Source organism: Branchiostoma floridae, unplaced genomic scaffold (assembly GCF_000003815.2).
Source record: "Branchiostoma floridae strain S238N-H82 unplaced genomic scaffold, Bfl_VNyyK Sc7u5tJ_1578, whole genome shotgun sequence".
In the NCBI taxonomy this organism is placed as follows: Eukaryota; Metazoa; Chordata; class Leptocardii; order Amphioxiformes; family Branchiostomatidae; genus Branchiostoma; species Branchiostoma floridae.
Window position 1 is genome coordinate 350,184 of NW_023365773.1, and position 26,797 is coordinate 376,980.

Genomic DNA, 26,797 nt, shown 5'->3' on the forward strand with positions numbered 1-26,797 from the left:
TCACATGATCATCACATGTGATCCAGCATTTCATGTCACATGACCCAGATGTGATCCAGCATTTCATGTCACATGACCCAAATGTGATCCAGCATTTTTTGTCACATTGTCCTACTTTCCCAGTCATATGATCCACACATGGATCCCATGTTCCCAGTCACATAACCCTACCATCAGTGTCAGTTGCCATTCATTCATAGTCTTCCTGCACAGTCATGTGATGCCCTCATGATATCATAGCCCCAGTCACATGATCCCCTCATGATCACCTGTTGCATGTTGTCCATGTGACTCTAGATCTGTGCATGTTACCCCTTGACTACCCTGATATACTGCTTCTTAATGTTTAAATGATCAGAGATCTTTATTTTCTGTCTTCATGGGTTCATACGCAACTGAGTAACTCTAGAGTGTAAAAGTAGTACTGTACTGTGCAACCCCATCCCCCTACCGTGTACTTGTAGTGACATACCTTCGTAAAAGTGTCAGGAGGACTGTTCAAGCTTTCAGTGGCTTCTACTCTCAGCCTGCATCACATGATCATCACATGATCAGTACATGATCGTCACATGATCAGTACATGACCAATACATAATTGTACCACACATGCTTAACACAGCATAGACACAAATTCGTACATAAGATGGTCAATGTTTGATGTAACAATTTTTTAATCTTCATTTTTACTTTGTACAATGTTCATTTATGGGTGTTGAATCTTTGATTTGCTTTTTATTACTAAATTGAGGTCACCACTTAAAATTCTTCTAGCTATTTGGACTGTCATTTCTTGTTTTCCTTTTCTGTTTGCCTTGGTTTAACTTATAAGGATGCTGAAAGCATCTTTTTCTCTTCTCGAGCACTGAAGTCACATAAAAGATTTGTGGATAAAATACTAAAAAGGTGCTTGGTCTAATTAAAATGCAGGAAGTGTAATTCAAGAACATTTTTTGGGGGGGGGGGCACCTGTTGACTATGATCAAATTAGACCAGACAGTATTTTTTTTTCTCCAGAAGTCATCATAGTTGAAATAGACAGAAATGCCTTAAAATGTAACGAAATTGTACCTACCTCATCTCTGAAGTTGATCTACCTAGTAATCATTTCCGTTTAAAGGAAATTGCTATTTTACTTTTTTTGGCTATGCCTTCCACACAGAGCCGTAACATGCTGTATCTTCTTTAAATTTCGGTCGTCCTGCTTACAAGGTCCTTGTCCCAGGTCGCCTCTTCCTACAACACCTAAAGCTTGACACACTGTTTTTGTGGATTGTTGATAATTCGACAACTTCTTTCATAGTTACTATATTAGATAGAACCTTTCTGAAAAGAATTTAATACCTTTTTAAAGAAAGAGCTTGGTTATATCAACTTATCAACACATCTATACAAAGCACAAGCTGTCCCAAAGCATTGGGATAAAACAACAAGCTGTAGAATAAGGTTTACCTTGGATAGAATATATATAAGTGATGTAGAAAGGTGTCATTGTTGATGACTGAGTTTGTCCCACCTCCCAGCTGGCGACATTCGGCAACTTTACACACCAACCACAGGATCCAGCTCCGGAGGCAAGTTCTGCTCACTCACTTACATCTTCTAGGAAATATTCTTAAGGCCTCTTATATTGCTAAGCAACACACCCCTAACATAGCTGCATTTCATATGACCAGCTGGGAATAGGTATTACTTTGTGAAATAGATTTAAGCTGTAACTGTCACCACCAAACATTGGACTTGCTGAGATTTTTTATCGATTTTTTTTTCTAAGCACTAAAAGTAAAAGAGTTTTTCTATTTCCTAACTAATATAAACACAGGTGCCTTTTTACCCTTTAGGTAGCCCTAGCCCTTTTGAATGCTTCTTTAAAAGAAGAAACACTCTTTCTCACAGTATTTAGGCTGTCCAAAACAGAAAAAAAGTAATGAAGTAACAGAACAAGATCAAAATCTTTGTTCAGGTCAAAACTGACTTTCTGAATAATATATTGTCAAATCTTGCCCAAAGCACTTTGAAAATACTAGGAGCAGGTGATTTAGCCTCATACGATGAAATATAAGTTTCAGAAACTGAACATTTTTTGTTAGCCATGTGTAGCATTTTTCTGTCTCAAAAGATAAAATGTTGAAATTTTTTTTTTTTTTTTTGCTGCTTCCACTTTCAATACACAAATTTAGCTAGCCCCCAAAGTAGTATTTTTTATTGGTAGCATGCAAGTTTACATCTGTACATTAATCATTTTTTTAAAGTCTTGGGTACCATTTATCAAAACTCACACAATTGACAGATTTTATGTACTTTGAGTTCCCATGGCAACGTTGTTGTTTACATGGGGCTGTTTGTTTTATGTTTTTTGACGGTCCCTCGTTTTCTGACAGGCGACATTCGACAGCTTTACACAACCACAGGCACCAGCTCGGGAGGCAAGTTTGCTTTTATTTTTTTTATTTCTATTTTATTTTCTGCTCCTCTGCACAAATTACACCTTTGCTTGTCCAAGCACAGAATTATCAAGAAGATCAGAAACTATCAGTACCAGAAAAGTTCTTGGTCTTAGGAAAAACATTATATCACAGGTTGTTTTCTTTACAAGAAATGCTTTGAATTTACCTGAAATTTATCGACATTTTTGTAATAAGGAAATGTACAAAATACTTGACTTTCTGAGGAGAAAATATTTAGATTTATGGTTATTATACTTACAAGGAAAATGAAACAGCAATTCTTTTTTTTTTTGCTGTGTGATTTAAATGCTACATGTTTCTTTGTAACAAATGTTGGACAAAGGTTTCAGACGTTGTGCAGAGGAGCTCTTTATGTTGTTATCAGGTAACTTACTGGGAGGGGATGAGATAGAAAAAGAACTTTTCCTATAAATTTCACAAGTTATTTTTCTTGGCAAGTTTCAAAGCATAATGTTTGACTTTGACACTCAAGTCCTTGAATCTGAATATCAGTTTTTTTGCAAAAAAATAGCACAAAAATTAAGTTATGTGCTTTCTCTAAATTCTTCTGACTTGACAAACATGCTAGATAAATTGAGAAAATTTCTTAGTCATTGCATTCTCCTCCATTGTAAGTACCTTTATGATTATTTTTTATTAGACTTCTAGTATATATGTTTTTACACCTCTTACACACTCTGTTTAGCTTGCACAGCAGTACAAAATGCATCTAAATTCAACACACACACACACACAATCACCCACATACATGCTCCCTGCATCGCTTCCTGATGAAAACACCAGTCTGTCTGCTCTAATGTGAGCCACTTATTTGGCACGTCAGTCGTGCTCGGAAAATGCATGGGCCACGCGGGTTAACGATTCCGCCGCGGGCGCAGCCCCTACCCGCGGAAAGTGCTGCTCGGTGTTAAGTGTTGCCTGATTTACACGTATCGTAGCAGCAGCTTGCTTTGGGCCATTTCCTACGCTGCTGTCATTTTTTGTGTGAGGAAATTTGTTGTGTTTAATGGTGTGTTTGCTTTTTACTTTCCCTCGTAGCTTAGATCATCGACCCGAGTCGAATCATCCAGCCATTATCACGCTTTTATTGTCACTTTGCTTCCCAGAAATATCAGTCTTCTCTCCATTCTACTTGTAAAAGCTTTCTAAATGGAGCAGGTCAACTACAAAATGCTGGTCTTCTTCTGTATCTGTCTTCCAAATGCGTGTTAAGCAGCAGAATTTTCTGCTGTCAGCAAAATGAACTGAAAGGACATCCAACTATCTTAAATTTCATGTCTTTTCCAGTCGTTTTGTATTCTAAGTTATAATGCACTATTCCCCATTTCAAGCATCAAAATTCAGAGATACCGAGACATTTTTTTTATAAATTTCTCTAATTCATTTCCTTTTTATACCAAGAAAGTTTTTCCACCAAATGAAAGATCTTCATCTCTATAAGTATAACCTGCAGTTCTTCCCCTTGAGAATTTCTTGTCTCTGAGCCGACAATCTCCGTTACACAGTCTCCCTCATGCGCTAATTCAACATGGCGGCGCTCTAAATATCACGCCAATACTAATCAATAAAAACGACACAACCTTTTTGTCACACTGCCCTTTTTTTATACAGTCTTCGGACTCACTAATCTTGACGTCTATCGGCGCTGAAAGCTCCTTCGATTGACCCGACACCTCCTTGGCCTCTGCTCACTCCTTGGCGACATTCTTTCAGGTCTAAATATGCTGGGATTGCAACAGTTGTTGGCCGCGGCGACGGCAGCCAATCAGGCGTCGGCGGGCACGGGTTCGTCCAGCGCGGTCAATCCGCTGTCGAGTACAGGTACCGTAACCTCTCGCTCCGCTCTCCGTAGTGAGTAGACCCCCTGCGTGGCGTGGCATGACGCTTCTCGCTGTGATGGCTTCCTGCTAGCTTTGCATTGATGTGCGATTGTATGTTTGCATGTTTCTACACTTCCTATTGCATCATCTGCATGACAGCCTGCCTAATTAGCCTTGCATGTGCAGCCTCTAGTTTATCCACACGTCCTAGAAACACATCCTGTATCCCAACTACCTTCTTGTCTGTCTCTCTCTCTCGTAGCCAACATTGTGTTTAGAGTTGGAGATGATCACATGTACTTCAGTTTTATTTCTGTAGTCTTACTTCCATTTCATATTGCCACTTCTGTCAGCGTATGTCACGGTAGATGATAGAAAAGGACTTGTCGCAGACAACGAGCGGTGAAAAATGGCGTCTCTGCTCAAAGAGCGCCGCATGTGACATGCGTACACTTGGTTAATAGGGTGTACAAGGAAGGGAAGTCGCTGCAATAAGTGTTGCAGACAAGATGGGGGTTGGTTGATCTGCTACAAACGGGGAGTCCTTGTGAACTTTTAACTGGCCAAACTATGGTCACTACTGGTTACAATCAAATCTAAGCCATTATACGTAGATTGCAATACTAATATCTACTTTTTCTTTAAGTCCTTTAAGTTTCCTTTAAGTTTTCAAGGAAACCATGCAGCATCTTGCTTTGAAAAGTACTGTAACATGTACATGTAGGTTCCCTCCCTGTATAAAGGAAATTCTGATTCAGCAAAGACGGATGTCACCAGTGGTCGGCGTTAGCTTCTGTTTTCAAGTCCTGAGAGTGTGATACCGGTACTAATATCTACTTTTTTAAAGGAGCAAGAGTCTTTTGAAAAGTACTGTAACATATGTATAGGTTCCCTCCCAGTAAGAAGGAAAGGTTCATTCAGCAAAGACGGATGTCACCAGTGGTCGGCGTTAGCTTCTGTTTTCAAGTCCTGAGAGTGTGATACTAATATCTACTTTTTTAAAGAAGCAAGAATCTTTTGAAAAGTACTGTAACGTATATATAGGTTCCCTCCCAGTAAGAAGAAGATTCTCATTCAGCAAAGATGGATGCCACCAGTGGTCGGCGTTAGCTTCTGTTTAAGTCCTGAGAGTGTGATACTAATATCAACTTTTAAAGAAGCAAGAGTCTTTTGAAAAGTACTTTAACGTATATATAGGTTCCCTCCCAGTAAGAAGGAGAGGTTCATTCAGCAAAGACGGATGTCACCAGCGGTCGGCGTTAGCTTCTGTTTTCAAGTTCAGTTACTAATATCTACTTTTTCTAAAGAAAGCCAGAGTCTTGCTTTAGAAAAGTACTGTAACATATATATAGGTTCCCTCCCAGTAAGAAGGAAAGGTTCATTCAGCAAAGACGGATGTCACCAGCGGTCGGCGTTAGCTTCTGTTTTCAAGTCTTGAAAAGACAGTGATGGAATCCTTGTCATGCTTGGTGCGCCGGCTCTAAAGCAGCTCTGATGAAATGACAAGATAAGCAGGGCTGCCTTTCACTGCTCTCGCCGGAGGGAGGGGAGACGGATGAAAGGCTCTGCCGTGGATTTGGGCTTGCTGAAAGACGCAGCAATAGGAATCTCTATATTTGGTTTGCAAGGTTGAAGGGTCTTTGAGGGAGTCGAAAGGATCTTAAGATTGTGTTTTTACGGTGGCTGTCGCTTTTGGTTTTGTTCATTTGATGCATTTATTCCTTCTGGCAATGTCTTACGACTTTGAAGTATTTGCCTCTGCAAAGCCAGGTTGTAAAGCATCTTCCTACTTCCAAATTCTCCTAACTCTTCCCCCCTTCTGGAGCTGGGTGACCCAAGGGAGATTCGCTCAGTTGATCATGGAGTCTAGTCAGTGCAGGTCCCTATAAGTGGGTTTTTGCCTCCAGTATTAGCTAGTGCTCCCAAAGGAGTACACTGCCTGTTTCTGAAATAGTTTCTTGACAAGGGTAATCTCAACATTTCGGCACAACACCTCACGGAAAAACGTGACTGGCGTTACAGATTCACACACGTATTCTACTCACATCCATTTTCATATGACGGCTCCGATTATTCCAGCAATTTCAGAGATTGGTCTGAAATTAGGGACGAATTAAATGGGCTGAACAAAAGGCATAGACTAAGCAGATATTAATGTAAGCCTGCGTTACAGGGTTGAATATTGTTCGAGTCATTTATGTGTTATCTGTAAGACACAGGGTGTTTGGGGTGTGCAGAATTACATATATCATAACAGAAGGCATAAATACTGAGTGTCAAATTACACGTCTAGAGCAGAATATTTAGTTCTAATTACAAGGATTCCAGATTCCTTATCACGAGAAGGAATGGCTTAAGACGTCTTGAAAGGTTTCTCATTTTCAAGTGCTGTAGAGCAGAACCTTAATTACAGATTCAAGAAATGGATTTTCTTTAAGTATTCACGGCCGATTGAACAACGTTTTACAGAGCAATAATTCAGTAACCTTTCTAAGTTGTCACTTAAGTTGACTTTCATCTGTGGACTGTCAGACACAGCTTAATCATCATCCGTATTCTGAACTAGATTGAAAGCTCGTTACCAGTCTAATTAGACCGCTTTATATTGCAGGAATATTAGGTGCTACAAAATTAAAAGACATCATTAAAAATCAGGTTCTTGATGGAACAAGTAGAATCTCAGGAAATGCACAGAGATGTGTCCCAAAATATTTTTGAATTGTTCTTATTCCCCCTATTTTTTTGTTCTAATATCCGTACCCTTTTTGAATGGAAGGAATTCTGTAGATTTTTACATCCATTTTGGGGCAATGCAAACAGAACTTAGCTCTTAGGTGACTTCTATTTCAGCCTGCTCTGTCTTTTCTACAAATCTTTGTTTTCTTTGCTTTCTTTTAAAATCCCTCTGAAAACTGGTGACCTCTTTTTGCTTGTGAGCAACAATATGATTCGTGACACAAGACTTTTCAGACCCAGCTCTGAACTGCACTTGAAATGCAATCACATAAAATAATTTTGCTGCATTTTGTTGCTTTTATGAAATAAACAAATCATTCTCATTTGCAAAAGTGCTGGATTTGATGTAAGTTTTTTTTAAATAATGAAAATGATTGGAACAATTGACATAATTGGAAATGATTCAGATGCAAACGATTTTGTTTGATTTTCAAAAAAATGTCAATCCAACAGTCTAACATAGACAAGAAGAACTGTTTTTTATTGGACGTTTCTTCCCAGGTTCTTTCAGTTCGTCACCTTCGCCCTGGGATGGTTCAAACATGGGTGAGTTGAACTCCCACACGACAGAAACTTAAACTTTGCACACCTCACCACTGGAGTAAACTTCACTGTAAACCTAATAAAGGTTGAACACATGGTGCTAAGGTACTGGTGTCACTATTGGGGGATAAGGAAACTTCCTCACTGATTTTTGTGGGATCACAGTTGGTCTGTGGTTCAACTTTACCTGTAAAGACACTAACCTTTAAGTTTAATTTCTGCACTCTGCACTGAAGTAAGACTAAGAGGTCTTCCTATATGTACAGAATTACTACTTTTTATGTATGGTGAAGAAGAAACCTTGTCTATTGAAAGAAAGAAAAAAAAAGTCTTTCACTTTACATCCTGCACATTGCTAATATTCGTCTTAACGAAATTTTGATTTGATTTATTAGGGTAGGTGGTATCACTTACAGTTTGAATTTTTAATGTCTGTGAACACAGATACTTTCATTACTTTTTCACTGGATATCAAAAGTATGTTGTTCAAAATCTCTTTTTTTATGCACCAAAGTGTTCTAGTCTTGCTGTAAGTGCCACAAATTTGCTAGTTTTTCTAAAATCGTTTTTTCTCTCTTCATTTTGTAAGCAAGTGTTGAAGGTCATGTGATGATCAGGTGTAGGTCATAATTAGACAGCCGACTGGGCTGGACTGACTTTTCAGAAGGGAGGCTCTAATTAGTACTCCGTTAATTAGAGTCTGAGCTTGGGCTGGTTTAATCAATGTGTTGCTAATTAGAGACGCCTGGCCTTTACTCAGGGAGTGATGATTAGTGTCGGCAGTGGAACTTTGTGGTAGTTTGGAGAAAGTAACGTTGATGCAAGTAACCTGTGGTCAATGTGTTAGAAGAGTTTTAGGATTTGGTCAATGTTTTACATCTAAGTAACAACTATGTAACTTTTGATGGACTGGACCCACAAGGAAAATTGCCCAAGAAGACTACTTAGGGAACTGATAATATCTTGTCTCTTTGGAGTACAGGTGGTCGCTATACTTTGTCTATAGACAGGGTTAATGCTTGTGTCATTAGGCCACACCAATTCAATTTCTTGGTTCACGGATTTTTTCATAAAAAAATATGGAGCGAGAGGGCGATATAAAAATAAAAATAAAAATTGTAAAATGGTTGGGGTAAAGGTAACGACTAATCCAAAACATAAAGAAAAAAAAGTTTTCAGCTTGAAAAAAGTACAAAAACGCTATTATTGTACAGTAACAGTACCTGTACCCACACTTTAAGGAGCTTATAATATAAAGGCCAATTTGCTACACCAGAAAGTTGGTGAATGGTTTCATTAATGGTGAAAATTTGCTGAGTGGTAATTTTTATTTTTATTTTTTTTTCAAAAAAATAGGAGCGAGCGAATCCGTGAACCAAGAGATTAAATCGGTGTGGCCTTAGGAAAAATATCTAAGAGACCAGGTGGCCAGGTGGTCATATAACTTCAGTTGGAGGTTTAGAGTTGAGAATTAATTTGAGTCTTGTTTGTATCAGATCAGGAATCCCCTGTAGTGACAGTGGATCCATCCATTTACAGACTAGCTTAGATTGGAGGTGGATGATTCCATTCTGCAACGGGTAGTGGAAGGATATATCTTATTCTTTAGATTAGAAAATTTTGACTGAATTTTTACCTCTCACTGGGGCGAACAAAAAGGAAAGTATGCCCCTTATCAACCCCCCATACAAAGGAAATGGAACGATCCATTTACAGCACAGCCATCAGGAGACGTGGAAGATCCCATGGTGAAACGGGGGTGGTTCTGACGAGACTTTCTGTTTCCGTTGCCAGGAGCAGGGGGCAACACAAACACATCGGCGCTGTCGGGCCTCGGGGCGCTCGCCGGACTCCAGGGGCTCGGGACGCCCAACAGCACCCTGGGATTGCAGGCGCTGACGGGGCTGTCCGGGATGGGGTCGCTGAACGGGACGTTGGGCGCGGCCACGGCGCTGTCCGCCAGCGGGACCGCGGGTAACGGGGTGGATCCCTTATCACAGGCTTACTCAGGAATACAGCAGTTCGCAGGTGATTTGGTAGGGGGCGCTGGTGCGCATGGGTGTAGCGTGTGTGGCTTGAATGTATGCATGAACACTTGTGGCTGTTCTGTTGTTTGTGTGCCGAAAACTGTGGATGCGCAAGATTGTTCGTTTGATGTTTTTGTCCTCGACATTGTATGTTGTATCCCCACCATTTGCGTTTGTGCATGTTATATTTTGTTTTATTGCAAAAGAAAGCTCTTTTCCTGAAATTCTGGGAGACTTACAATTCTTATTTGATTGCAAACTATAATTTAGAAAAAAAAGCCAATTCTTGACGACATTGCTTGAAGTGTCCGGACAAAGTTGCAAGCCAAAATATTGCGGAGAGTTGTTGCTATAGCAACAGATCACATGACAAGTTTGCAGAATGTCAGTGACTTGATACGACCAGAGTTTTTGTAATGCTGACATGGATGAAGTTAAATTACTGCTGTACTATAAAGGACTTGTCAATGAAAGTGGATGCAAAATACTTAACTGTGGTTAAAAGCTATTTGCCTGGATTGGAAGAAATCTGCTTGTTTCTACTGATCATTGCTATTGTATCACTTGTGCCTGAAAAAAAATGCTTAGAGAAGACAAAAACTTATTGACTGCCTCCTTTTGTCTGCACTTCTTATAACTAAAAGTGCTGATAGAGAAACTGGAAAAGGTCATTGCAACACTGATTGGAAAGGAAGTCAATGTTATCATCTTCTTGAGCAAATTATTGAAAAAAGATCTGCTTGACATGCATGAAAACATTTTTTTGTATACTGACAGTGACAGTTGCTTTGGAAAAACACCTGCCTACTGCTGACTTCATTATGATTAAAAGTTAGAATTAATTTCAAGGACCTGGACTTAGTGTGAAGATATATTAGAAACTTGGGCCTCCCTCTTACAATATCAGAACCACTCACTTCAGTCTTAAGAAATTGTGAAATATATATGGCTAGAATAACTAGATAGTTCAGACTTAAATTTGAAGATTCTTTTCTTAAAGGGTGAAGGAAGTAAGAATTACCGTATGGATGTATTTAGAAATTTAAAAAAAAAAAACAGATTAAAGTGTAGAACTGAGGCCACCCGACAATAGAAAAAGTTCTGCACTTCTTACAGCCAGGGAATGGAAGTGTTAAATGTATTAAAGCTACATGTACCATGTGTATCTGTGTACCATGTTTGTATCCCCATTTGTGTGTGTAAACTACAATTGTGTTCTCAGTCCATACATACCACCTTATGTGTAATCTCCAAGCAGATCCTTCGGTAGCATAAGATAGTAAAAAAAGCTGGCAGAGGAGTGAAGCTGGCTTAGGAGTGTGGTTCGCTACATGGCAAATGGGCACCTCTTGGCTGACTATCTCCTGGCCAGTTTGATACTATCTTATGCCATTGTAGGATCTGCTTGGAGATTACTTATGTGTACCTTATGTTAAGTGTGTCTGAAGATGTTCTGAGGCCCCATTTGGTAACTGCATGCCTTGTCTCATGTAGGCATGGAGCAAAGACAGGGCAGCGTAGGACAGAACTTAGGTAAAACTGTGTGGTGTGTGCTGGTAACAGTTAAACTGTGTGGTGTGCGCAGCTAACGGATAAGTTATACTGTTTGGTGTGCGCAGCTAATATATGAAACTGTGTGGTGTGGTGTGTGACGCTAACGGTGTGGCTCGCTAACTCTTGTGCGGGGTGTGGCACTTCTAGAACAGGGTTTTATCATGCACTACTGGGTACTCCAAGCAGAGGTTAGGCTCCGGCTGTTTTTGGCCATTTTCTTCATGCTTCCTGAGACAAAATGAAGATAGTAAGTCTGATAAAAAGTCCTATAAAAACGTCCTAAAACAGCCGGAGACTAACCTCTGCTTGTAGAGTACTGCTGGGCACAAGGTAGCCTGAGTGTCGTCCTAGTTGAAACCAGCTAGGATGACACTAAGGCTAGGTAAAAGGAAGGCAAAGATGTTCCAGGTCATGTCTTTTCTTTGTTTTTCTTGGTTTTAGAAATCTGAGCGTCTTTGCCTTTCTTGATAGCAGAATTTGTACCTTTTTTACAGTTTGTTTAAGAGTGCTGAAGTGATCTAGGAATTTCTTCTGTTTTCTCTCTCCACTAAACTGGCTGGAAACAAAGTAACTGTAGCTTTAGAAAAGATCTTTTACTTGCTTTCTCATTTTATAGTACATTGTACCCAAAACAGATCCTTCATTCAAAGCCAACACACTCTCTTTTTCAATAACGCAAAGTCTATTGTGAAATCGCTTTTGGTTGAATTTCTTACTATTAGGGCTTTATCAAGAACTGCATATTTTTCCATTTCTAATTTTGACTTTCTGCTATCTTTTTTTTTCTTTGTGTCCTGTAAATTTTCTCTTTATTTTGCTATCTATTATCTCCACAGTGGAATCGGTTTTGCAGCTTTTATTAAAAACTTCATAAAGTTGAAATGAAAAGACTCCCCTCCCCCCTTTTCGTCTTGAAATTCTGTTATGAAACTGAACTAGTGAGGCCTTTGGTAACCTTTTTTCTGCAGTTTCTTACAAGTTTCCTTTTTTTCTGTGTCTGTTTTGTGCAGCTGAAAATTGTACCCCCAAAAAATTCAACGATTCAATATGTGGAAATCTCCTTGGAAAAATTTATACTGAATCTTAACTATGATGCCTTGAAAAGCACTTATGGATCTGAATGTTTGGAGGTTATTTTTCCCCAGTTTCTTACGAGTTTCCTTTTATTTTTTCTGTGTGTTTTTCGCAGCTACAACTTAGTACAAGGAAATGAATAAGTGAGGCCTTTTGGTAACCAGTTTCTTACGAGTTTCCTTGTTTTTTTCTGTGTGTTTTGCACAGCTACAACTTAGTACAAGGAAATAAATGAGGCCTTTTGGTAACCAGTTTCTTACGAGTTTCCTTTTTTTTCCTGTGTGTTTTGTGCAGCTTCAAGGAAATAATGTGAGGCCTGCGTTAACCTTTTCCTTACGAGTTCCCTTTTTTTCTGTGTGTTTTGCTTAGCTACATTCCCCAACGGGTACGGCACGGCGGGTCAGATGGGCGCCACGGCCGCCGGCAAGCAGAAGGAAGGTGAGCAGCAACAAGGTCTGGCTCATTCATGTTCCCGTGCACTCATGCATGTTCCTGGGCCGGCATGATGCTGCACACCCCTTCTGCTACAGTAGAATAGTCCAGGACGCTAGAAACTACTGCTGCTTGGGAATGTACCATAATTGGAGAAGTAGGGTGTAGCAAGATAAAAACTAACCCAAGGTTTAAATTTAAGTCAGTAGCCATTTGAATTAGTTAACTAACTTTAGATGGTGGTATTGCTTGCTGGTTCTACCTAAAGCTTGTATGAGGGACCTAATACAGAACTAACATTTACTAAATCTTTTAAGAGGTCACAAGAAGTTGAAAGTTACAATAAGATGCCAATGCCAACATCTTGAAGAATCAAGCTTGGAAGGTTCTTAAGACATTTTTGCCTCTTTGAAGGAGCATATTAAGAGGAAAGGTGAAGTAATATATTTCCACTTGAAGTTCTTTACTCCGGTGCTAGCTTCTTTAAAAACATCTTTATGCAACATGTTCCAAGAACCTCCTTGAGTTTTCTAAGACGTCTTGAATCCCTCCTTAGGTCCTGAGGGAGCGAACCTGTTCATCTACCACCTCCCGCAGGAGTTTGGAGACCAGGATCTCATGCAGACCTTCATGCCCTTCGGAAACGTCATCAGCGCCAAAGTCTTCATCGACAAACAGACCAACCTCAGCAAGTGTTTCGGTATGGGACTTTCTCTTCTTTCACTCTTCACTTTATTGTTTTTCCAGGGCAATACACTCAGATCCTTTGACCTGCTTTTCAGTCAAGTCTGGGATATTGTACATGTGCGTGTGATTGTATATGTGCATGTGATTGTATAACATCAAACACATTAGAACATCACATATATCGACAAGTACTCAATATAAGCAAATAAACACAATTACGCACTTACAGCAAAGGAAATTATGATGGTGAGGTTGTTGCAATACAATTTAAAATGCTCCTTTGGTTGTGTAATGAGTGAAAGACTATTCCATACTAGCGAGCCATAGTGTTGAAAGGAAACAAAGTTGAATTTTCCGTGTACCCTATTTTCCCCAGGTTTTGTGAGCTATGACATTGGTAGAAACAAAGTTGAATTTTTTTTCATTTTCTGTGTATCGTATATTCCCTAGGTTATGTGAGCTATGACATAAGTTGAAACGTTTTTCTTGTATCTTGTTTTCCCCCAGGTTTCGTGAGCTATGACAATCCAGTGGCCGCCCAGGCTGCCATCCAAGCCATGAACGGGTTCCAGATCGGGATGAAGCGTTTGAAAGTGCAACTCAAGCGTCCCAAGGACGCAAACAAGCCGTACTAAAGGCCTGATACTTAATGGTACGTATCCTGGGGTAAGGTGTGACGATTCCCGTATGTGTCATGCGTCCTGTGCACCAAGTGCTAAGCAAACTGGCAGCTGGAAAAACTGTTTCTGTGTGTAGTTTTTGCTTAGATTTAACATTTTTTGTCGTTTGTGTATATTAGTTTTTTGACACTTTTGGGTAAAACATTACAAAATATCAGTCAGGGTCTTCCATGAGGTCTGGGAACATAAAATAAAACTGAAAGTTTCTGGACTTTAGAACAGTACCGGCTGTTAGTTTGAGAAGAACTTGGTTGTTTGTGCCACAAAAGCCAGTCTGACTCGCTTTGTAAACAACCCTTGTTTACCAATCAATCATTGAAAGTAGATAAATAACAAAACTTGAAAATCATTGATATCTTCTGGTGCAGAATTTTTTAGTCCATGATAAAGGTAATTTTTTGTGTTTAAAACTTTTTATTGAGAATTTGAAGCAAAAAGAGTATATGTAAACTTTGGCCTGAAAATGACTGACAAACTGGCTTTTGTAGCACTAGCTGTGACCTTGTTGTTTAAGCGCTGCACCTGAGAAGTGTTCTATTTGGGACTCTCTGCTCTGGGGCCGCCGGAGCCATGGAACACCTCACCTGATTGGTCATCTGGTGGTCACATGTGTCAGTCCTTGTTATTGGATGGCTGGGCTGGCCATGTGACTGGGATTCACCAATCAGGAGACAGACACCTGAAGTCTTCCAGCAGCATTGTTCAGTGTTGAGGATGTGGAGAAAAGTGATGATAGGAGGGAAAATGGTTTGCAACATCTCGCTAATTTTGTGCCCCCCCCCCCAAAAAAAAAATTTGATTATTCAATATGTGGAAATCTCCTTGAAAAAATTTGTATTGTATCTTAACTGTGCCTTGAAAAGCACTTATTTATCTGAATTTTTGAAGGTCATTTGGAACAGAGACAGTGCCCTTTTCAAGGTCATTCATTCATCCGTTCATAGTCCTGTTTTCAAGGTCATTTACCTCAAAGGACAGCCATTCAACACCAAGGACAGGATCAACCAAAAATCCAGATCACTTTATAAGGCAATGTCCTTGACACAAGGAAACAGTGCTGTTTTGAAGGTCGTTCAGCACCAAGGACAGTGCTGTCCTTGAGGTCATTTCTCATGCAGCAAGAACAGCACATGAAGGTCGTTGAAGGTTATTTGTAACCTGATCTGTAGAAGTTGCAAACCAGTTTCCGGGTGACTATAGTAGTTTGATGGTAAGTAACGTGTGATGTTTCGCCCTCCTGACGTCCTGCTACATTCACCTCTCCTCCCTGTTTTTGCAACATTGTATCCCAACTGTATGCTGTTGGCAACATTGTGGCAAAGTGTCCTTTGTTCTGCTCCATACCACACCTTTTCCACTGTGGACTGTGGTTCCAACTGTAGCAATACTGGCCGCTGGGCTGGGTGGTCTGATCATAACATGATAGGTACCAGTTTTGTGCCATAATAATCTTCTCCAAGATTGAGGGCACTGATATGAAGAAGAAGAAGAAGAAGTTATAAACCTCCAGTAATTCACAACACGTAGAATTGGCAGTAAGAAAATGACTTTTTGTGCCCTTCAGTGGTATGAACAGACTTTGCATTGAAATATGATATCAGTTCTTACACTGTCATGATAGTTGCTTGAAACCTTCTACATCAACAGTTAAAACTTGTCTGTTCCAACTGACTCTACGCTCTGATTTTAAACTGTAAGATTCCCAAATTTCCCAATTTGAAAATTCAAGTGGATTTCCCTGAAAATCATTTCGATTGCACCTTTTAGGAACATCAGCATTCATGTTGCAAGTGTTCACAGACTTAATGTTAAATTGAGTAAATTCATGCTTGAAAAGTGCAATTTACTTTGTTATCTAAAGACTGCAACTCCCACAAATGTTTTAAGTTTATTTTTTCTTCAATCATCGCATGGCTATTACACACTAAGATGTAAGTTAGTTTACAAGTGAATGACTCAGACCCTCAGCCCAGTGTTGCCCCCCTCCCCCATTTGGCCCCCCTCCCCACCTCCACTCTGTACCACTGTTCCAACTCTCCTGTATTGCTACTGTACTTTGCAACAATGTCAGTCCTGATTAACCGATATATTTTTGCTTTTACTTCCAAAGAGTCAGCATATACGTAGTCTTTTATTCCATTTTGTATCGGTCATGCTTTTGGTCGGATGCATTTTTTATTTGTTGTTGTTGTTTCTGTTGCATTTTGGTAACAATTCCCATTGCCAGAACATATAATGTTGTACATGTGGGTCGTCTGTCGAGACCGATCGTGTTTCCGCCATGGCATGTCCATCATGCTCGTCAAATTCGCGTCCCATACGTGTTTGTCGCTTCCGCATTTTCTGTACGGACCTCCAGACCTCATGGTCTCTTTAAAAGTAGAGAAAAGTCAGTAAAAACAAAACAAAAATGTGAAAACTGAAAAATTGATTCCTGTGCATCACAGAAGTGCAAAAACTATCTCTGTTTCTTCCTGTGAAATTTCTGCGGCGAGGAAAATGTTTCTCGTATTTTCCGGCCGCACTTCAACACCCACATGTACTCTTCAAGTACACTTTCTGTTCGCTGTAAGTACGTAAGATGTTTCAAACAAAGCTTGTACTGTTTTTTCTCATTAACAAGATCCTTCTCCATCTTTGGTTTTTCCTAGATTGCCTGTCACGTTGCGTATTGAGTGTGGGTCCGTCTCTGACACGTGCTGTAACCGTGGTTACCGTGTTCTCTGCTTCCCACGTGCCCGTACGTATCGTTCACACTCGTGTCACTCGCTCGTTTGCGTACGTCCGTTTACGCGCATGTTCCTCTCTGAGCGAGCATGTGCCCAAGCATTTGGTTTCCATGGCTGCCATCTTCACATACTGTGAACTGTAGATCTGTTTTACCCCCTTCCAAAATGCACTCGCCTTCCACACCCCCGTGTTTGGAATGGACCAGTCCAGCATCAGATGTTGCCAAAAAAAATTTCATGTTGCCAAAGTTCTTTTTTGAGACAAGCAACATTTTCTACAGAAAATGAGGATGGACTGTTCTATCTTTCATGGGGGTGGCAAGGTTGATCTGCATTTTGGAAGGGAAAAACTTCTGTAGACACTTGTACTAGCATGCTGAAACTGTGAACCTGCCCACCCCTGCTTGACACAGTGGTATGTGCCATACTTCTCAATGTGTACAAAGAATTCTGTATGAAGTAATTTTCTAAGAGGTACGTGCCACTTTTGTTGAGGGATTGGTCACTTTGCAGTGGAAGATACAATGAACATTTTTTGAAGAAGGGCCAAAAGTCAAAAAGTGCTGATGGCTTTGTGAAGAAAAGAGCAAAGACTTAAAAGATTGATTTTTTTACTTAACAACAGTGAAAATTTACATTTTTGTTGCTTTTTTTAAAGTTTGAAGAACTTCTCATAGATCTGAAGATATGTCCAGCTATCCAGGGTATTGTTTGAAAAAAGGCCCAGACAGAAATGGAAAATCATGCTTTTTTTTGGTCAAAAATGTACTCTACAGTAATGTGACTATCATCCCTAGAAATTGCCATGGTACATTCCACAGCGTGTTCCCCCTACTATCCACTGTGTGGAGAGGGGGATGTGCCATTCTGCAGGGGTGTGCAGGTTGCAGGTATATGCCATGATAACGTCTGTAAAAGCTACTTGTTAAGTGTGTAGTGTCAGAGAGTACCTTAGTAACTTGGACTCCGTGTGTCGGTGTGACTTTAAATGCTGCACTTGTACGAAACTTCAGAATTCTTAGAGCTGAGAGCCTGCTCCGTGGCTTGTTGTGTTCTCATTTTGTTTGGAACTTTACCAGTCTGCCTGTTTAAGAAACTAAAAACAAGTTCTGTGTTAAACTAAGAAGTGCCCATTTGAGCATGTAAGAAGAAAACTGTTCTTGGTTTTGTGCTTTTGAGTTGTTGAATGTTGCCACTAGAGTAGTGGCCAGACTTTTACGTGCTGAGACTAGTTTGCCTTCAGGGAGAGATAGTAAGACTGGTCTCTGTGTAAAACAGTGTTCGTGACTCAAGAGATTTGAAAGTGTTAATATTGTCCCTCTGTACTTATGTTAGAGGAAAAGCAGACTGACCAAATTTGTTGACTGTTGAAAGAAAGTTTGTTAGTGAAGAAAGAAGGCCAAAATGTTGATATATACAAAGTGCCATGTGGAAAATAAAGAGCTATATTTCGACAAGGGAGATTTTTGTTTAGTCCAGTGTTCCGTTTAGAAGAAAAAGAGGAAATTTTGTGTCCCTTTGTGAGACTTCAGAAGTAGAACTGTGCTGAGCTAGCCTGTGCAGAGGAGTTGTTTAGTTTCACACACTGGTGTGTAACCGTGTAAGCTTCGCACTGGAGAGAAACCCTGTCATAGGCAGCGAGGTATCACACCAGGGAGACCTTCCTGTGTTCATGTTAGTCTGTTTATTTATTGGCTCCCAGCCTTGTAGACAGTTCGCCATGACGACGTTCGACTGTGGATGGTTTTGTTTCTGTTCCTTTTCGGAATGTTCCCATTTCAAGAGTGTTCCTACCATGTACTGTATGTTGTTGCCACCCCTATTCAGTATTGCTACAATATTGCTACGCACCATTGCGATGTCTTGTATCGGATGACATCCCAGTCTCATGCTTAAGAAATTGTGGCACTGTGACTCCTAGCTGTGTAAGTGAACAGTGTTCGCCATGTACCTACACTTCTCAATGTTGAAACGTTGTGATATGATTGTACTTAGAGTGCAACGATTATTATTATCAAGTATTTTGCTACTACAAGTTGTTGATCCTTGCCACGTGGTATGGTGGAATTCCTGAGATTTTTGTTGTAAGTTGTTCCTTTTTGTTGAAACATATCTGATAATTTTGGGAGAGGAGAAGTACTTACTGAGATTGTAACCCTTTGGTGTAATATGATACCAAACGGGAAAGCCAAAGAAATTAGTATGATAACGAGAGATGGTTAATTAAGGTCAAGTTACTTAATCACATAATTTACTTAACTATTAACCTTCATTTATAGTGGTATTTGTTTCCATAGTTACGGAAGCTTATGTTCTTTGTCTTTGTTGTGATGGTCTCAGAATATGCCCAAATATGGAATTGATCATGTGATCATACATGACCAATCACAAAAGTTGACTGAAGGTCGTGACCATATTTGTAGTGGTCATGTGATTTGGAAGTTGCGTCTGATTGGTCAGGCCAGTAGAACATGCCCATATTTGGTGCGCAGGATGAGACCACTTCAGCCTATGTACACAGGAGATGCAATAGGTGCCAAAAACTGTTGTGTTTTTTGTTGTTCTGTTTGTTTACCTGTTTTTGTTTGTGAGCGTTTCACATCGTGGCATGATGTGTCGTTTCGCTAAATTACTGAAACCTCCCTTATCTACTCTCTCACTCACTCTCTCTGTTTCTGTTAGTTTTGTAATGTTTTCCTTTTATTTGCATGAGATATATCATATATAATAGCAGAGTATATCTAGTACAAAATGGTTGCAATTTGTTTTGGTGTGGCAAGTCCAAAGTGTTGGTACTTAAACGTGATTGCAGTAAAGAAAGAACACAATGGTTTATTTATCGTATTATATGTAGAGAAGATCGTAAGTGAAATGTACGTGCATGCGGAACTTTTTTTGTTTCATTTATTTGATTGTGGCTGAGTAGAAACGTGCAAGTGGTTCTGACTTCTCATTGGTGAAAGTCTCCTCAATCCTCTCTCTTGCCTTGGTTCATTTTTTGTTTTTGCTGTTCTGCTTGGAGGTTGCATATTTAACGAGGAAAAGAGAAAACTTCTATCTCGCTGACTCTAGCGTCTGTAGAGCTCGTTTGTAACCCAGTCACTGTTGTAACATCCATCCCGGTGTTGTTGCACTTATTAAAAATTTGTGTGCCGTCATCTCAAGTCTGTGTTCCTGTGTGTCATTTGTGCGTCCACGTGCTCCGAACCATCGGAGCGGTCATGCCATTGTCCGTATCGTATTTACAGGCTCCCACCGAGCGCTCCGCCACTCCATCCCACTTTAACCAATCATGTTACACACGCAAACACACGCTAATAATCGTGTCCGTCCCAGTAGCGTAGCTGTGCCAACCCTCCCGCTGTCGTGTGGTGCGTTTAACGGTTGTTACACGGTGAAATGTGGTGTCCAGCAACCTTAACCAAGTTTAACCAGACATTACTGTGCACAAGGTGGAAGAAAACACACGTCTGTGAACCTTTACTACATTCAGAACCTCACAGTCTGCTGAGGAGACATGAGACATCTCATGTTCATCCATCAAAATACAACCATGCGATGTGAAAAACTAATTTTCCAACTGTTTGGCAAATTTTTAAAGCAAAATGGGCAAAACTTAAACTGCAGTTCTTTCTCTAAATTGACCAAAAGTTGTTGCAAAGTCTTGCAGATTTGAACAATCCATGCATGAACCTCAACATAAGTGCCAAAATGCATCTGTCAAGCCGTTTTCACATCCATGTCTTGCAAACCCAACTTTTCTGTGCCAAAACATCCCCCTTTCATGTACACAGCCATCTCTTGCTGCTTTGGCTTCAAGCTGTGAGCCTTGATGTAAACATCGCTGTATGCTTCACATGTCTCGCAAACATTCGCCATGTCCTTTGGGCTTGGGGGGGGGGGGGGGGTACCAGGTTTTATACACAAGCAAACACAACTGTCCTGCATTCAGCACTCTGGGTTGTCAGAAACGTACAAGAAAAAAGACAACATTTTTTTGTAACCCGCATTGCTGCTTTGTAATGCTGCATCGGGACATCACAGCAGGCAACCTATCACCTTTGACCTGTAACATTTGACCTTTACCACCTGCTGACACCAATCCCAGGATGCACTGGAGATGATCATGTGACCTCATCTGTCGTGTTACTTGTGCTCCTTCTGGCTTGCCCACCTCTGCATTACCGTCCTCACGTGTTGCGTTTTTTCGTTTGTCGGTTTGTGTTCCGTGACGTGTCACATATTTTTCTAATGCAGAGTATTTATAATATATATTTTATCAGATGGCGTAAAAAAAAAACACAAGGTTGAGAGAGAACTTAGAGAGCGTCTTAGACCAGAACAACAATCAGGGGTTGCTTAAGAAAGGAGAGGGGACCGGGTGATACCAATGTTGTCCTTGCAACGTCTTTAGTTTGTACCAGCATTCCAAGACAATTTTCCAGTCTTAAGAAAAAACAAAAGCCATTTCAGGTCAGTGACAGGCAGACATGCCTTCGTTACGACCGCTCTGTTGTTGCCATTCCCAAACCATGACATTGATGAATCCATTGTTGCTCATTGGCTGGAACTTTGGCTTTGTTCTAGAGGTCAGAGGTCAGCATTGGTATCCATGGTAACGGAGTGATGTGTGAGAAAACAAGTGTACTTAAACTAGTGACCAAAACTTGTGGCTGGAGGCAAGACGTCGCTTTTCCTTGTTCAAGTGGAAAAAAAAAACACTAAAAAGTTGTCCTGAAAGTTCTCACTGAGGTGCTACGATGTGGAAAATAGGAGAGGCTTGGGCACCCCTGTTTCTGAGTGGACTGTTCCAACATGATTGGCAGTTTGAGCAGATGGATTTTTGACCATCCGTGACTGAAAGTTTTAGAAATGACAATCACTGAGTTTAAGATAGTTTGTAGGAAATTTTGGGAAGTGAATCCTTGTTTTAAAGTTGCTGCATTGAAAATGCAGTGTATTTTAAATGCACAAGAGGCCAATGATCACAAATCAAGCTTCCCACCCCTTTCCTAGGGAAATGGAAACTGCCCAGTCATGCGGTAGGAATGTACCACTCTCAGAAATAGGGGTGTTTGAGCCTTAAGCAGTGAAAATTGCTTAGAGCTGGGACTTGAGGGTTCCCACTAGATGTTGAATGTTATAGTACTCTGCCGTCTAATTTGTACACAGAATTTGATGTAGTTCTATTTTGAAATAAAGCTATTGCTGTGAGTTCTCGTTCCTTATTTTGAATATGTTATTTGTATTACGATAATGATAACACAACAATATTGACCATATTAAAATCCTAGTTCTTATTAGTTGATAAAATAATTCTTCAATCAGTGATGAGTTGAAAACTAGTTAAACACGTATCTCCAGATTTTCAATGTCTGCTCAGTATATCTCGTGAGACTATGTCCAAGGACTAGCATGGATCTAGACTAGGGGTACCAAGTCGTTTTTTTCTTGTTGGACCGGTCCGAGAAAAGCGGACCTGAAAAAATGAGCTGGACCGGATGTTGGACCTAATAGGAAATTAACAGATAATATGAACCAACTTTCAAACGTTTCGGGGCTTACCGGTCAAAGAAAATGACCAGAGCGAAGTAGAGGAGAGTTTATAGTCGTATCTCCCAAGTTTTACAGTCAGACGCAGTTAGTACAATCATACAGAGGCAGTTAGCCTTGTAGGATTTTAAAATGTCCATGGGAGTAGAATGCTCCACCAAACAGAATAAGTTTTCACATAGTGAATCAGGTTCAAACCTGGACCTAATCCTCTGGACCTAAACCGGACTTGAATTTTCTGTACTGGTACCCACCCCTTAATCTAGACTGACGAACCTCTTCAACAATAATTCCTATCTGCCCTATATACAGCATCTGCTATGGCTTAACAGTCATGGCAATGCTCTCAGAAGTGAATTCAATTTGGTCAACTATCAGAACTAACTTTGATACTTTTTTGATATGCATGAATGCATGTCTGTACTAAGTGCAAAGACTAAATTAGGTATACATGTAGTTGAAGATGAGTAGGCACACTAGCTTATCTATAGTCAATTCAGTTTGAAAAGTCAAACATGCCCCGAGAAATGAAAGAAAGCTATGATGCAGCAAAAAAATCTTGTCTTTTCACAAGCATCAAACTACAATGGACTTTTTCGACATCCAGTTGAATAATATTCAAGTACAATTCAATCTCTGCAACTGGGAAAAAACGGATATTTACTTCCGGACGATTCGAGTGACATCCATCACTCTTCTTCATCACAGAAATGAGCTGGCAGAACAATCCCATACTTAATTGTAAATGTTGATATTTTATGAAACCTGTGAGCCATAGTAATAAACCCACAATTAAGCAACACACTTCTTCAAGCACACAAGACATACGCCTACTCTCTTCTGAAGGCATATTGTGTACTAAAGCTACCAGTCAGTCATTTGCGCTCAAATTTGAAATATTCTAGGTAGGCGCTGTTGACAGGTTTACAAGGTTGCAGTGCCAATTCAGACCGCTAGGCTACACGGTGTAAACGAATATCAAATCAGACGAAGCATATTACTTGGCATGTGTATTCCTGACTGTGACGATCGAATGACATTTATAGAAAACTGCCTTCTCCTCAGTGAAGACGCAGGCATTTCAGTTTTAAAGGAGAAAGTCGCTTGAAAGTCTACTGAGTTGTTATTGTCTATATATTGTTGATGATACTTGTACGATGATTGCCAATACATTACGTTAAAAGCTAACGTTGATGTTACAGAAGACTAGGATGCATTTGTGTCATTAGTCATTTGTTGCTGTTACAGCAACCAAAAGCTGGTGCCTATTGGCGTTTTCAGGTTAACGTGAAACAAAGAATCGAAATACATTGCTCGATGCTGCAGAAATGCTGAATAGTGAAACCACCAACTTGGGGAGGGGGGCGACCTTGAACAGACACTGAATGATTGTAACCAAAGCAGACGATTCAACAAACGATTTATTCTTTATTCAATAAGGACCTCATTTACATGATTAATGAGAAAAACTGTAATTCTAGTTTGTTTCGGTTGCTTTTATCTAAATTAGTGAAACATCAGCACAAATGATATAGAGGTCATCACTGTATGTTTGGATATTCATGAAAGCTCAAATCGGCCTGCCACCACTTTTCATTGAGGTCATGAGGGAAGAGGCAAGGCTCAGGCTACGTATATAACAGAGATACAATTTACGTCTTTAAAAGTCCTAACGAGCTTAATGGATTTCAGGTGTTTTCTTTTAATTCTGGCGTCATCAAATCGTGAGTGCCCGTTGTGTGCTGTAGGGCTGTGGATGGGGTTTCACAGTATCTAATACTCCTCTTCAACGGAGTCGACGCCAACCTCCTCGCAATCCTTCTCCAGGGCGGCCAGATCCTCGCGGGCCTCGGAGAACTCTCCCTCCTCCATGCCCTCTCCGACGTACCTGAACAACAGAGGGTCTGGGTTAGTAAGGAGAACTCTCCCTCCTCCATGCCTTCTCCGACGTACCTGCAGACACACGTAAACAAGATGCATAACGTTACATCAAAATTATCACTCACTCACTCCGGCGAGCTCACTCGGAGTAATCACATCAAAATTCGCTCGGAGTCACCACACCAAAGATATACTCAACCTAAAAGCATCTGAACATTTTGCAATTGGACAGGAAGTGTTATTATCCTTCAGAAGCAAAGCGCACAACCCGCCGTATAGATGGTGAAGTGCGACCCTCGCCACGGCAAGTACATGGCGTGCTGTCTGCTGTACCGTGGTGACGTGGTCCCCAAGGACGTCAACGCAGCCATCGCCACCATCAAGACCAAGCGTACCATCCAGTTCGTCGACTGGTGCCCCACTGGCTTCAAGGTCGGCATCAACTACCAGCCACCCACCGTGGTACCTGGTGGAGACCTGGCCAAGGTGCAGCGTGCCGTGTGCATGTTGAGCAACACCACCGCCATCGCTGAGGCCTGGGCCCGTCTGGACCACAAGTTCGACCTGATGTACGCCAAGCGCGCCTTCGTGCACTGGTAAGATCCGCTTCTCTGTTTTGTAAGACCCACTAACCAGATATAGCCGAAAGTGATTGACCAACCAGGAACCTATAATAATGGTACAATGTGTGACACAAAGTACAAAATGGAGGTATAGGATAAAGTTTAACAACCTAGCTAACATAACAATAAGGACTAACATAATTCTTTGATATAGTATTACAACAGAGTAGGCTCAAGTCATTAGACTAGCCTATTTTCGGTATTCTTTTCTAATATTTAGCAGAGCAGTCCTTGATACCTTTACCAATTTTTGCATTATGGGAGTTCTGACATCTAAAGTTATACTAGTATACAAATCTGTTTGTAGCATAATTTTGATGTATGCATCTTTTGTATGTATTTGTGTCTGTAGGTACGTCGGAGAGGGCATGGAGGAGGGTGAGTTTTCCTTACTAACCCGGACCCTCTGTTGTGCAGGTACGTCGGAGAAGGCATGGAGGAGGGAGAGTTCTCCTTACTAACCCGGACCCTCTGTTGTTCAGGTACGTCGGAGAGGGTATGGAGGAGGGAGAGTTCTCCTTACTAACCCAGACCCTCTGTTGCTCAGGTACGTCGGAGAAGGCATGGAGGAGGGAGAGTTCTCCTTACTAACCTGGACCCTCTGTTGTTCAGGTACGTCGGAGAAGGCATGGAGGAGGGGGAGTTCTCCGAGGCCCGCGAGGACCTGGCCGCCCTGGAGAAGGACTACGAGGAGGTTGGCGTCGACTCCGTTGAAGAGGAAGGCGAGGAGGAGGGGGAGGAATATTAGATACTGTGAAACCCCATCCATAGCCTTACAGCACACAGCAGACACAGACGATTTTACCAACGCCAAAATTAAAAGAAAACACCCAGGCACTGGAATCCATTAAGCTCGTTAATGACGTAAACTGTATCTCTGTTATATTTTATCTGACCCTTGCCTCTTCTCTCATGACCTCAATGAAAAGTGGCCTGCAGGCCGATTTGGGCTTTCATGAATAAACAAAGGTTCAAACATACATACAAAGTGATGACCTCTCCGTGTCATTTGTGCTGATGTTTCACTAATTTAGATAAAAGCAACCGAAACAAACTGGAATTATAGATTTTTCTCATTAATTGTGTAAATTAAGTCCTTATTTGAATCATTTGAATGTCATGATATGCATCACTTTACTGCGGTACTGCAGATTTGGCTGTGAAGAGGGTATGTAGCAACTATAAAATTTTAGATAGAACAAGGAATTAGGCCTGAAACTTTCACGGATACATCCAGACGTCTTTACATACATCTAGAACGACATTTATTACATTAGTTGACATGAAAAGGATGAACCAATCTGCTGTTTGTCTTCAGGTTGTTTTGGACAAAGAATCAGGAGTGCCAAAGGTTTCCATGCGATGTCACCACATCTTTATTTATCGTGTATACAGAGAAGGGATTACCTGCCGGGTAATGATTTAATAAAAGTCATCTTATCACCTGCCATTATTTGCATACTTCCAAAATGTCTACTGAGACAAATCTTCCTACAGACGAGCGAACAGCTGTACCACAGGGTACCCAGGACAGCTGCACACACGGCTAGCAGGAACGCAGCCACGTCCAGCAGGTAGTACTGGTACCACAGCAGCTCCACGGCGCGTGCGCGGAGATGGGGCAGTCCGCCATGTTTGATGACGTGTTCTATCCACCAGACGGCCCGCTCCATGGGTGATTGGGGCTGGTCACGGTGCAGGCGGGACAGGCGGGCTGCCGTCTCACGGTAGCTGGCAAGCAGGAAATAAAACAGATTGTGAAGAATCTAAGAGACCATCACTCTTATGGTTTAATTCGTGGAATCCAAGGTGAACTCACTTCGTTAAGCAACGCGTTGCTGAACAACAATTCACGAATCGTGCTTTGATACCGAATTGCTGCACACTACATCAAAGATAGGTGATATCATAAAAGGCAATGGACCTGTAAGTGCTAGGGTGTGTATATGTGAATGTGTGAATGTATGTGTGTGTGTGTGTGTGTATGTGTGAT

General features: G+C 40.8%; 3 protein-coding genes across 52 annotated transcripts in view; 2 read left to right on the plus strand and 1 right to left on the minus strand.

Moving 5' to 3' along the window:
- The window catches only part of LOC118408355 (CUGBP Elav-like family member 2), an 81,099-nt gene extending 59,138 nt beyond the window's left edge, over positions 1-21,961 (plus strand). For 8 of the 50 annotated variants that reach the window (XM_035809067.1, XM_035809065.1, XM_035809062.1 and 5 more), the window contains 10 exons: positions 1,521-1,571; positions 2,379-2,423; positions 4,179-4,286; positions 7,523-7,567; positions 9,359-9,592; positions 11,086-11,124; positions 12,589-12,672; positions 13,208-13,351; positions 13,846-13,990; positions 16,670-21,961. In XM_035809067.1, coding sequence (XP_035664960.1) covers positions 1,521-1,571; positions 2,379-2,423; positions 4,179-4,286; positions 7,523-7,567; positions 9,359-9,592; positions 11,086-11,124; positions 12,589-12,672; positions 13,208-13,351; positions 13,846-13,973 — 878 coding nt within the window. In that variant the 3' untranslated portion in view covers positions 13,974-13,990; positions 16,670-21,961. The remainder of the gene's footprint in view (positions 1-1,520; positions 1,572-2,378; positions 2,424-4,178; positions 4,287-7,522; positions 7,568-9,358; positions 9,593-11,085; positions 11,125-12,588; positions 12,673-13,207; positions 13,352-13,845; positions 13,991-16,669) is intronic. The other 42 variants (XM_035809081.1, XM_035809092.1, XM_035809091.1 and 39 more) reach the window with 32 other exon arrangements.
- Positions 21,962-24,460: 2,499 nt separating this feature from the next.
- LOC118408368 (tubulin alpha chain-like) lies at positions 24,461-25,304 on the plus strand. Its single transcript, XM_035809133.1, has 2 exons — positions 24,461-24,777; positions 25,157-25,304. Exons 1-2 carry the CDS (start codon positions 24,461-24,463, stop codon positions 25,263-25,265), a joined length of 426 nt encoding a protein of 141 aa, XP_035665026.1. The 3' UTR covers positions 25,266-25,304.
- A 634-nt stretch (positions 25,305-25,938) lies between these two features.
- The window catches only part of LOC118408369 (UDP-glucuronosyltransferase 2C1-like), a 3,407-nt gene continuing 2,548 nt past the window's right edge, over positions 25,939-26,797 (minus strand). The window contains exons 4-5 of the mRNA XM_035809134.1: positions 26,300-26,535; positions 25,939-25,961 (exon numbers count right to left, since the gene is read on the minus strand). Of these exons, the coding sequence (XP_035665027.1) occupies positions 25,939-25,961; positions 26,300-26,535 (259 nt within the window). The remainder of the gene's footprint in view (positions 25,962-26,299; positions 26,536-26,797) is intronic.